At 33.2% G+C, this 13289-nt stretch overlaps 1 protein-coding gene across 6 annotated transcripts in view; it reads left to right on the top strand.

Annotated features, from left to right (window-relative positions):
- Window positions 1-13289, top strand: part of LOC117119419 (nuclear receptor coactivator 7-like) — a 65099-nt gene extending 51810 nt beyond the window's left edge. For all 6 annotated transcript variants that reach the window (XM_033264261.1, XM_033264244.1, XM_033264251.1 and 3 more), the window contains 6 exons: window positions 6197-6359; window positions 6770-6932; window positions 7365-7484; window positions 9880-10038; window positions 10358-10527; window positions 11385-13289. In XM_033264261.1, coding sequence (XP_033120152.1) covers window positions 6197-6359; window positions 6770-6932; window positions 7365-7484; window positions 9880-10038; window positions 10358-10527; window positions 11385-11526 — 917 coding nt within the window. In that variant the 3' untranslated portion in view covers window positions 11527-13289. The remainder of the gene's footprint in view (window positions 1-6196; window positions 6360-6769; window positions 6933-7364; window positions 7485-9879; window positions 10039-10357; window positions 10528-11384) is intronic.

The following is a 13289-nucleotide window of genomic DNA, read 5'->3' on the forward strand; positions in this document are numbered from 1 at the left end:
GGTCGTGAACATATCAACTGTGTCACTAGAAATAACATTTTATAGCCATGCTTCATCTTCTTCATTCAGTATTGTTTCACATGCAGTTTAATAGTAATATAAGAACAGTCAAATCATATTTTCTCATTTTCAAGGATTCCTACATGCCTAGAATTGGGGGAACAAGGAGACACACATACTGTAGATAGGATTTAGCTGTTTATTGTGTGATTACAATACAAGGTGGATAATTGAGTCTGTTGAATTTCACACAAACTGCCAAAGTTTATGTGCCAAAATTTATTATTAAATTTCTACAAGGATAATTTCATAAGGTTGACAATTTATCATATTGTAGTGTTGACGGCCAATTATGCCTGCAATTTTACATAAACATTTTGTGCGACCATAGTTCAAGGTTCAAAGTTCGATTTATTCAGTCATACATGAAATTTGTCTTCCTGGGTAATTAAACATACAATATTAGCACATACAACAAAGATATTAGTAGGCTATATACACATTGTGTACTTCAAACCTAAAAACATTCTGTCCAAAAATCATTCTTTTCTGTACAATCACAATATTAGAATATGTATCATAAGCAAACAAATATATTAGTTCTTCATTAAAGTTTATTTACAATTACTGTAATGGAATATCCTTAAATAGAGATATTAGCTATAGTATGAAATGATTATCGTTGAAAGTTACTGTTAAATAGACGGATTAAGCTTGGCAAGAATGAATTCCTATATCGCACTGTATTAGTCTGAGTTGTTACCAGTCTACCTGATCTGCTTATTACAATATATTTATTTAACGGATGGGTATTGTTATCTCTTATTGCATTAAGTTTAGTTAACATGTTTTCCTGGTATATGCTCTAAATGTTAGTGACTTCTATACCTGTAATTTTTCCTGCCAACTTCATTATCTTATTTAGTTTGTCCTGGTTCTTTCTGGTCAAACCCATAAACCACACGATGCAACAGTATGTAATCACTGATTGAACCATGCTTTGATAAACAAAAGAAAGAGTGCAACTCAATTTTATATACAGTACCAGGCTTATACCCGATTCACACGTACAAAAATCTACCAAAATGTAACAAATTCTTACATTTGCCCAAGCCTGTGAATGCACATCCTTGTAAAACAAATGTAACATCCGTGTAGTAAGAGCTCGGTAATCTTTACCGACATCAGCGAGGTCTAAAGATTACCGAGATGTTACATGACGATAACTGCGCATGCCCAGGAATTTTAATCAAATCGACAGCCTAGCCAGCTGTGTGGCGCGAATTGTTTCAAAACAAACCAAGCCTAATTTCTAGCCGGCCTAGATAATTGCTTATTATATGTACTGCAACATTCAGAATGGAGGAATTCTTATTATCCGTGGTTATTGATGAGAAGAGGAGAAGAAAATCAAACAACAAACATCGTGATTCTAGTGTCGTTAGGATAATCAAACGACGTCAGATATTTCGCCGACAGCTTTTTACTATGCTGATGAATTTGATTTCTTTGAACATTTGCTGCAACGGCAAGTAAAGTAGCCTAGCCTAGGCCTAGCTTGTTCGATTCTCGGCCGATCTTAATATAATAAATATATACTGCCTAAAACCCTCCTTTTTTAGACTCCCATAAACTTAGGATAACGCCTATTTGAATGTGTCTCTCCTGACCTAGGCTAGGTTAGACTGCGCGTGTGTTGCTCACGGACTTGTTGCTCACAAGAGGAGTCAACCAAGCATTTCTAATGACTTCTTTACAAGGATTTTACATGGATGGAAATTGTACGTGTGAATACGACTAATCTCAGTAGGAATATCTCAGGAGATATCCTGGTAACAATTTGGTACATTTTGTTACATTTCATTCTACGTGTGAATGGGGTATTAGACAACTACACTTTACATTGGTAAAGCCAATACAGGTACTGCGAATATTTATTGTAAAAGATATGTGCCTGGTGGATAACGATTGACATTAATTGCTTTAAACAAGTTTTTGTATTTATTCATAGAATACTAACCTGTGAAATAAGAAATGACTATACTGTAGTAATGGAATATGTTTGGAGATATGGTTTAACAATGAGATTAGCTATAAAACACCTGTTTGATAGGCATATGGTAGAAGGTTTGCACCAGCCATATTAAGGTGAAATCATATTGAGATATTTCACCCAAAATAGGTCAAAGGCAACATTTTTACAAAATTTTGATTTTAATGTTTTTGAATAACTTGATACTTATATTTTTTTTAAATGGTTCAGTATATACTCAAGTAAACACCCCTTTATTCTGCTATAAATGTGGAACTATGGTACATAATTGATTTCAAAGCTTATTTGTCTTCATTGTACAGTATTATTATCATTTTCAAAAAATTGTTTATTATTTAAAAATCAACCAAATTAAACATGTACTAGGCCTAGGTAGGCCTACATACTACTACCGATGTCTGTGACAGTACATGTGTGATGTTGGTGGCGCACTTCACAGCTTGTTCCGTGCACTCAAGATGAATAAAAACTATCAATTTCTGTCAATTAATCGGCATTTTTTAGTTGATTTTCATCATTTTTTCAAAAAAAAAAAAAAAAAAAGAAGAGGGGCAGCTAGAAAATCAGAGGCGAACGGTGATGCTTAACAAGTATATTTTTTTATTTGGCCTTATGTTTTTTTTACTTGAACTTTACTTCAACCATATATAGACAGTTATGACATTTACTGTGAGTAGACCAATTATTTATTGAATGACATATAGTGAAAACTAGTTAATATTAAGAAATATTTAGCATTTTATTCAGTTTTTTTCTGCTATATATTAGATACTATCAGACATTAATCTCGGTCCTTTGTGATTCTCCTTTAAGCAAATTAAACATGTTCATGGTTCATCCCAGTCTATTTGTCCCCATAGCCAGATGTAAATTTTATTTTAAAGTGCTAATTAGTGGAGAAATTATATGAAATATACACTCACATTTTTTCCCTTTTGCATCAGTCTGAGAAAATATGAATGTTTGGTTTTTCTTGCTTTACTTAATACACTTATAAGTAAGGTCAGGTTATGTTCATGGATTAAACATTAACCATAACCATTAAGGATATGACCATTATTATAATAAATTAAAACATAAAGTCATAGGTCTGTGAATTATTTTTTTAACAGTGGTGGAAGTTGTCCATAATAGGATTGACATTTATCAAAATCAAAATAGAATTAAGTAACATGCACAAATTTTAACCAAAATAGAACATTTATACTTTCTTTCTTAGCAAAAAAAAACAGTATCCTGGAGTCTCCTGGTAAGGGCTATAATAATTATTAGTAGCAAAGGGCCATTACAATGGTCTTTAGAGACCTGAAGTTTGAAGAGGTTGACTCAGGAAAAGAAACTTTTAGCACTTGAAAGAATTTCCAAATATAGAAGTTGACATTTAACAAAATCGTAATAGAATTTAATAACATGCCAAAATATACCCCTGGCACGATATGAATTCTTTTCGCAATCTATTGGGAAGTACTTACCACAAGGTCTTTTTATCACGTAAAATCATACTTAGTAGTATTGTAAAACTGTATGGGCCTGATTTTACTTTGTCAGTTTTTGTTGTTTGTTTCTTTGTTAGTGTTCGTATGCTACTACATCAGGTAGAGGATTTTATGTTAGTAATGTGTTTCTACACTGTGTAGTTCAGAGTGTTTGTGTCTACTGCACACTTTTCTATCATCTCTACTTGAAAGAGTAAATATGGTTTGAGGAATGATGGTATACTCATTATTGCATCATAAGTTAAATATAGAAATGATCAGTCTTGCTTTTTCGTGAGGTTGAAGAATTATTAGCTGGCTTTATTTAGTAAAGCCTACGAAATATGAAACCATTCTTAGGCCTATGTACAAATGACAAAAATAATGTGTAATTAGGCTTACCGCTGCCAACATGTGAGTTAATAGTAACCTGAGCTTTTATTTTTAGTTTCACTTCTAAAGGGCATGGTTTATTGGGTGATGGATGTGGAGTAGTACTAGGCACCAGTCTAATGAATTTAGCAAAACATTGTTTTGGAAATGATCAGTAAATGATTGATCATAAACAGAGGATAATAATAATATATGTTGTTAGACAAGTGCCTTGTCCAAGGACATAAGCAAATTGTACAGCAAAGTATTGAACCTCAAGTGCTGCGCCAAACTATATCTTTTCCCATCTTGCACCATCATAAGCAGTGAGACTTTTTTCTAGCTGTTCTATTTATAATAGATTTCTAACATTAATTGAAACGTGTCACTTTGGTTGTTTGATGTTCAGTCGCCTTGACAATGCGTACTGCTACGGTAGGGAATTCAGCTAAATGATCTTTCTAAATTTAAATGAAATTAACATCTGTGACGTTAATGTTGCCAAATTCACCATATGGGGGAGATAGTGTACACCAGAAATATATACAGTACAACATATGTAAACCATAAGAGAATAAATATATCAATTTGATAATGCAATGGACAAAGAGATAGGCATATTGTCTATCACTACAATAATAATCAAATTTTGTCATAAATATTGATAAAATGATATTTAAGTTTGGCATCACAAAAGGGTTTTGTTTTATTATTATTGTTAATATTTCAATACTACTGTATTGCTTTTAGAATAATTATTTTACAAAAAAAAATTTAAAAAATAATTTTATTAGTATTTCGTTTCTTCAAATTGTTACATTTCTCGTATTTTTATTATCTTAATTGATTATAAGGGCTATTATTTTCGTATTTAAAGTTAGACAAATATCACAGTAGCATTGAGCCCTAGTTACTGATTACCAATAGTTAAAAGGAATGATTAAATAAAATAAATAATTATCATCTTCATGGTGTTTATATTAAAATGCAGAATAATATTATACATTTTAGTAGATTTTGAAGGAATCAAGTTTTTTGAAATCAAGTTGAATGTTTTAATTGATACCTCTTATGATGATGCATAATCATGTTTGCAGTTGTACTAATATAGTTCTCCATGATTTCCCATGGGTAATTGAGCTATGAAAATGGCTAACTGACGATATAAAAACAGCTAAATGGATGCAATGCAACACCATTTATAATCAACCTACTGTTAATAACTTATTAAAGGGTGAAATCACATGAATACGTCAATGTTAGGATGTAAAACAGTTTTTATTTACTTTGTTTGCTTTATACGAAAACTTGTTCAAATAGAAAACGAAAAAAACGAAAATTATTTTAATAAATACACCAAATACTTTCCATTTCTACCAAGATTTACTTTTGAGTCATAATTTAACTTGAGTGTATTTTCCCAACGTGTTACTTCTTTTATGTGTGGAATTATAAAACAAACAAAAGATATAAAAGCATATCTAATATATCTCTTACAATAATATCATATCAGATTCATGGTTTTCATTTACAAAGTGCAAAAAGTAATTTATCATAGGAAGCAAAGAACATAGGTCAGTCACACACCCCTATATAGATAAACAGCAATGAATTTCTGAGTTTTGTATACTCAATGTAATGATTACAGCAACCTATGAAACTCATGTTTCCTTTTGAAAGTATCTCTTGAGAGAAAGCGCACTAGAATACCCACTCAATTGACCCAATAGGATACACGTAAATGGACCGCATTGATTAGTAAATTGCACCAAGTAATTTACTTACATCACACTTGATTGTCAAATCTATGTTTACCAGATGTACTTTCAAAGTCAGTGATATTGTGAACTTGGCATAGGAAATCTACATCATTATCAGCTTCCTGAATGCATATGTAATATATTATGTTCTGCCTCTTTCACATTTTGGTGTGAAGACCAATATGGATTTTCATTGTGAATTTAGCTAGATTTCTTGTGGCATTTGGTGAGGGAACATCAGATTTGGTTCTATTTCATGGGGTTTGTGAATACACAGCTGGTTGCTTATAATATATAATCTTAGAAGAACAATATTGTTCCATTGTACTTGAGGTGTTTATTTACATATATTTAGGCTATTACTGTATTGCTTTTTGGTTTTGCAATTAAATTTTAGGCAGTGAGCAAATATTTATTAAATATTTAAATTCCACATCATGATTGCTTGAAGTTGAAGAAGCAATGAAAGAGGAGAAAAGTATCTAGAAATTCATCCTAAAATGTTGCTTTAATTTTTGGTTCTTTGTTCCTTCTAGCTTTCGAACCGAAGCCAGCAAAACCTAATGATCATCCACCCCTGTACCTTTGTTTGAAAGTATACCGACCGATGCAAAAAACATTCATAGCTAACAGAGATTCAGAAGCTATTAAAGCCAGAGGAAAAGTACCTGAATACTGGTTTGCTATTCCACGAGACAGGTAAGAGAATTGCCTGAACTAAAAGTTTCAAGTATTGTTTGCTCACAGAAACGGTCACACAGCGGTGTGGGCTATCCTTTTGGAGCTTGTTGGCTAGACTGAGAATGAACATAATACACACAGGATTGGTATTAGCAAGTAGAGGCACAAAGATAACTTATTTCTAAATGCCTGATGATACATATCATCAGGTGGTCAGGGGGTTTAGAGGATACCCACAACTTGTGTCCAGTCCTAATGTCCTCTTGGCACTCCTGGCCATTTTCTGATTTGTAATTTTGTGCCGAATATGTAATAAATAAATTATAAACACATGGTGTAAAGCCTTATCCCTATATATTCTCAGTGTATTACAAAATATGCAGTATTATTTAATATACTTTTTTGCTTTCTTTGTATTCCTCTTCTAGAGCGGATCTTCTGTACGATTTCTTCCTTCAATGGTCCCCTGAGGTTTATGGCAAGGAGGACTTGTACCATAATGAAACTGGATTTATACTCATCGACCAGGATGACGTTTCTATGAATATCGTTGAAGACTTCTTCCATGATCCAATAGAAAAAGACTGGGAGGTATGTGTATTATAACCAGACTGGGCATGTATATGTGTGCTATAAAACAAGGTTGTTTAGAACCCGAAGGAATTTATTTCAAATTCAATATTATGTATGAAAAACTAAGAAATTCCTTGAATCAATGGACCCTAATAAAACTAAAGTAACTGAATATTTTACACTTATTTTAAAGACTCAAGCATCGAATTTCATGTAGGCAGGAGGCCGCGATCATTGCCTAGCCTATATATGAAATCATCATATGATTTTACCTGTCTGCACCAACTAGAGAGTGATTACTGAATTCTCTCAAATGCTTTAAATGATATTAATGAATTATTGAATTCATTTGTTAGTTCCTAACTTATTTGATACTTTAAATTAATAGCATTTGAATAATTTGCTTCATAAATTAAAATAAACAATTGTTGGAACAATGTTTTTTTATAGATTGTTACCAAAGATGAGGCTAATCGCCGTCGCATGACCATCCTGGAGTGTGAAAGAGACCTTCCTCTCCCCGATGTTATCGGGGAGACTCTTTTGCTTACTAATGAACATATACGCCAGGTATGTAACAGCAATCATACTCTTTGCATATGCAAACTAATTTGCTTTTGCTTTTCCTGGAAAAATTTAAACATCAAAATCACAATATGTCACTTTAAGAAATATCCAGGGTACTAAAGTGCTGTTATTATTAAGCCTGTCTACACTATAAAATTTTCTGTGACACATGATTTGCTATTATGTAGGGATGATGATGCTCGTATATGAACATGATGATATTGTATCACACCCATATATTGTATTATATACCGACTACATAGATTCTAGGCATTTGATTGGTTAAAAACAGAGTAGTTCCAGCCACGTCCGCTAATGCATACAATCAATGTAGTGGTATATAAAACGTCATAGTTCAAAATATAGCCATTGGTGATCTGTCCCTCTACTTTGTCTCGGGCCATAGCACAGCCTCCAGATCACATCGGGCAATATTTTGAACTATGACCCAATTACTCAACCCAGTAAATATTTGTATATCATATCATACCCATATATAGGCATATCAAATAATATACAAATATTGACTGCTCATGAGGGGAATTGTGAAATCTATTGCCCCAAGATTATGTGGAGACCGTAGCCTATCTTCCGGAGGGCCGGCCCGAGGGAAGATAGGCTACGGTCTCCACATCACTGAGGGGCAATAGATTTCGCTGTTCCCCAAATTTAGAGCACTCAGTATTTGTTTTATATACCTCATACATAGATTCTACGAGGCCTAAAAAAGTACTTACTTCCTAGCCTATCATTAGAGGCCTAGGCCTACTACTACTACTCCTGCTCGACTAGAGTTTGTCTAACTCTTCTTTGCTTATTTCCTCAATTTCAACAGCACCCATTGTCTTGCAATATTTGTTGAATATTGTTAAGACATATTTAATTTGTCTTTTGGTGCTTTTGCTATCGGCTTAATCAAGAAGTAATGCTAGGCCTAGGCTAGTCCTTCTTCACCTCAAAACAACCAGCCTCCATATTTGTTTATCGTCTACTCACTGATCTGTGATGCGGTCAAGGCTTAGATCTCATCGTAGAGGTCGCAATCCTCTTACCGTCAGCAGCTCGATGTAGTGGGCCTAAAGTTTGCACATAGCGACAGGTCAAAAAAGTACTATTTTTGAGGGGAATAGTACTTTCTATTGCCCTGCTTCTTAACCAATCGGATGCCTAGAATCTATGTATCAGGTATATAACATAATATAATTCATGTGTTTACCTTAGATACTGTATATAACTCAATGAAAAAAAACTTTAAAACAAAATTTATTGAGAACATGAATATTTCGACCCTGCGCTAATAACAGTATTGCATAATTTGCTTGGGTGGACAATACAGTATTTGTCACATAACTTGCTTGTGTGCCAGACAGTTACAATATTTATCACATAACTTGCTTGTGTGGACAATTACAGTATTTGTCACATAACTTGCTTGTGTGGACAATTACAGTATTTGTCACATAACTTGCTTGTGTGCCAGACAATTACAATATTTGTCACATAACTTGCTTGTGTGGAAAATTACAGTATTTGTCACATAACTTGCTTGTGTGGACAGAGCTTCAAACCACGTCTCGATGCTGTTTCCCAAACATAACACCTATTAAAATATTTATTAAAGATATTAGTAATTGTTCAAGTAGGTATGAAAGAAAATTAAATGCAAACCAAATATCAACACATAAATTCAAATTAAATACTCAAAATTCAGTGATGAAAATAATAACAAAATACATTGAACAGAACTATAGCAAATTAATACATAGGCAATATATAAACATTTATGTTTCATACATTGAAGTTGCTAATGAATGCAGCAAAGATCGATTTCTTGAAACTACAGTATATATTGAAAGCCTTTAGAGAAAACATTATTAAACATAAAATATTTAAAGGATTCATTTTTTTTGTGTGTGTTAAAGCCAGGTTCCAGAGGGAAAAAATGTTTTGATATGTTGTACAACTGATTATTCCAAGACACAAAAAGGGTGACAGAAAAATCTTGGGAATGGTTAATGAGATACAGATTTTTGAATATTTAAAAACTGGGGGCCTAACCACCCTTTCCCTTAGTTTTCAAATATTCAAAATATTGACTCATATGTACAGTCTTGTATTTGGAAGCCCAGTACATTGCTGATGCCAAATACTTCCACATATTGGTTTATTGCCAACCTCATCAACTATTATTATCATGTTTATTGCTGCTATCTTGGTTTATCATTGAAAGTTGCCAATGAACATTCAGTCGTTTTGTTTTTTTATATATATATATATATATATATACAGTATCTGTACTGTCTGTTGATCTTCATAATGCTTTAGTGCAGTTTGCAGATTCATTCACCGAGGTCAATAAAGACCGGCATTTTTTTTTTTCATGACTTGCTGTTTATAGTTTGTTGTTGGGAAATACATGCCAGCCCGTATCGAGGGTCACTCATGGTGCCTAGTGTACAGTACAGCAGAGCATGGCTTCAGTCTCAAGAGTTTATACCGAAAGATGCAAGGGGAAGAAGGTCCAATGTTGATCATTATCAAAGACACTGACAATAGGGTGAGTGGGGAAACACCTGTGCCTTTGTGCTTTGTTCATCCAGTGGATGTGTTATGACCATAATAGTGGTTTGATGGTGATTATAATTATGCTTGATCGTGATAGTGGTATGATGTTATGGTGTCGTTCATATGATTAAACAATAGAGTAAAATGAGAAGAGACTAGGACCTTTACAGATAGTGAAATTAATTCTACATCAGTCGTAATTGAGTTACTTGCAAAAGATATTTTCCTCTTGGAGAAGACACCCCTTACATTATAGTAGAACAATCCTTTTCCAATAATGTATTCGTTATTAATTTTTATTTGCTCAACAGTTATTTGGTGCCCTCACCAATTCCCCAATGAAAATGAGTGATCACTTTTATGGGACAGGGGAGACATTCCTCTACCATTTCCTGCCAGATTTGATAGTTTACAAGTGGACAGGCGAAAACAATTTTTTTGTAAAGGGTGACCTCGACAGTATTGCCATTGGCGGTGGAGAGTAAGTAGTGTGCATTTATGCAAAACCTTTTCATTATATATTTCAGGTGATAAAACTTGTAATTGTAAACTTAATTAATTGATTATTTGTAATTGTAATTGTAAATTTGTAATTGTAATTGTAACTTGTGATTTCGTAACTACCTCTTGACTGTAAATGTATAAGTTACTAACTATGCGGATGCACATAAGCTCACACATTTGAAAATGTTGTTGAGTTGAGTTGAGTTTGATAGTTGAGCTTGTAATGCAGACAATAGTTTGGCTACAGTGGTTTCACAAAATTGCTTTGTTTATATGACCATTCATTAAAACCTTCAGCAAAGCTGTTAGCCCGCCCTCTATTGATTTTTCAACGTACAACATGCTTTTGGCAGAATTATCTTGCTAAATGAAAAAATAAGTTCCAACTAACCCATTCATTCGCCCACCCATCCCCCCTTAAGTTCTTCCAGAATTCAGGGTAGCTAACAAGCTATAAAAATAGGCTCCCATCGGGAGCATGTGTCTATGCCCTATACAGCCTTAGTGTGCAAGTATTATGTTTACTAATAAAGTAACCACATGGGGATTCAGATATTAGGAAATGTGTGGTGTTGTATACTGTAGTGACTTTTTAGTGATCTTTCTAGGACAGGTCTTATATTCATTTTATCTTTAGCTCATGACTCATCCCATCATTCCTTCATACAGGATTTACTCGATCTTACAGGGTTAACTGCTAGACGATAACAAAAAAGCATGCCTAATTAACTTTAATAGTGGATATGTGTAGTTGTGCCATGTATAAACAATTTTTGAAAGGAAAATAATTTGTTTTGATAAGCTTTTTGAATCTTTTACTTTTGTCTTTCCCAGTGGAAAGTTTGGACTCTGGTTAGACGGAGACTTGTATCACGGTCGCAGCCATACATGTAAAACGTTCGACAATGAGGTTTTGTCACAAGAAGAAGACTTCACAGTCAGCAACCTGGAGGTGTGGAGTTTTTGTTGCAGCTGAACTTGAACAAGTTATTTGAGAAATACACTTATGTATTCATGAACCATATGTAGATTTTCAGTGAAGATGAACGTGAACATTTCAAATGTCTAAATGGATTTTCCCATTGTAAGAATTAAATATGTGTAGTTGATTATGAATTGGACTACTTGTTTATTGTGGAGGAAGAATACATTATATTGCGGTCCAAGACAGGGTTTATGTTAGGGTCATAATATAATATGTCACGATCATACTAATGAGATCTGAATTAATGATCCTACTTTGACATTGCCTTTTATGTTCTTATGTTTTGTAATTTACGTTTTTTGAAACATAATTATGAGCAGTTTTGAAATTATTTCAGAAAGATATAAATTTACATTATGGTATTCAGCATAATCTCTCAATATTTTGTTTAAAATTTAAACATTTTTAAAAAAATCAAATAATATTTTATTTTAAGATGATGAAACATTGCTAAATGGGTTTTGACAGGATTTGAACCATTGACCTTTGGGTCATAAAGCAAGCCTCTTAACCACCAAGCTATACAGCTCTACCACTTCATATATCACTAAGTTTGAATAATGGTTAATTAATTTGTATTGTTAATAGAAGCATACATGTTTGACATTAAGTGTCATTACTTATTCAGAGCCTCCCTTGGATTTTTTGGGCATAGGCCTAAACATGAAAGATAACCACCCATTTTCATGTGATCTTGTTTTAAAAATTTGCTTAAAATGCTTTCACCAAACCCGATGTCCCTTTGTTTTTTCAAATGTATGCCGTAATTACCAATTATTTATTGGTTGAATAATTATGTCAAGATTTGTGATATCAAACTTTGATGTACTTGAATTTATAGGGTTTGTGCTGAGATTAATATTCTTTGTTATGGACAAGTGAAAGATCACCAATCTAAAATTGATTTATCTTTGCGAGCCGGCTTAACTAGACAGAATAATTAAGTAGAGATGAAATATGGTGTTTAGGAGGGGGGGAACAAAGGTTTTGTTGTGTCTATTCCCCCTCGGGGGCAAAGACACTTTTGTCATCTGGCAGTTAAAGATGGCTGAAATAGTAAATCCGGTGAGGTGCATGATGGGTCACAAGAAGTCAAAAAAAAAAACATCACACATTTCCTGATAAGTATAGGGCATAGACACATGCTCCCACTGGGAGCCTGTTTTTTAGAGATGACATTAAGGAACCATGTCACTACAGTATATATATCTTGATATTTAGGAAATTAATAAGACCAAGCACAAAAAAGGATAATATTTCAGTAATTTCAGATGATATTAATTTATGACTTCATAAACACATAATTATATAAATATTTATTTTGAATCTGTTATTACATAAAATAAAATTTCATAAATAGGTTGTATGATTTGGTCAAATTATTATTATTATTATTATTTTCCCAATATTATGCACAAGGAAATACAAATCCCACCAATCTCCTCAGATCTGCCTGAACTATTCCAATCTTGACACCAATGTTAATGAAACTACTTCTTTTGCTACTGTGTTCTGCCTGCCTGTTAGCCACCTTGTGACTTTACCACGTCACTCATGATATTTAATTCATTTTAATGCAATCCATTAGGAACTAATGTTCGTGCTTATATGCACATTCCATACGCACATTTCTACGTATGCCTTTTGTCTTCCACCATTATACTGTCCACTGTTTTGTACCATTATTTTCTGTCGGTACACACATATTTTTCTTGCTGCCACATATAGATCCAATAAACTTGAAATTAAAAACT

This window comes from Anneissia japonica, unplaced genomic scaffold (genome assembly GCF_011630105.1).
Source record: "Anneissia japonica isolate Jap-2015-1 unplaced genomic scaffold, ASM1163010v1 scaffold287752_len1182401_cov188, whole genome shotgun sequence".
Classification (NCBI taxonomy): domain Eukaryota; kingdom Metazoa; phylum Echinodermata; class Crinoidea; order Comatulida; family Comatulidae; genus Anneissia; species Anneissia japonica.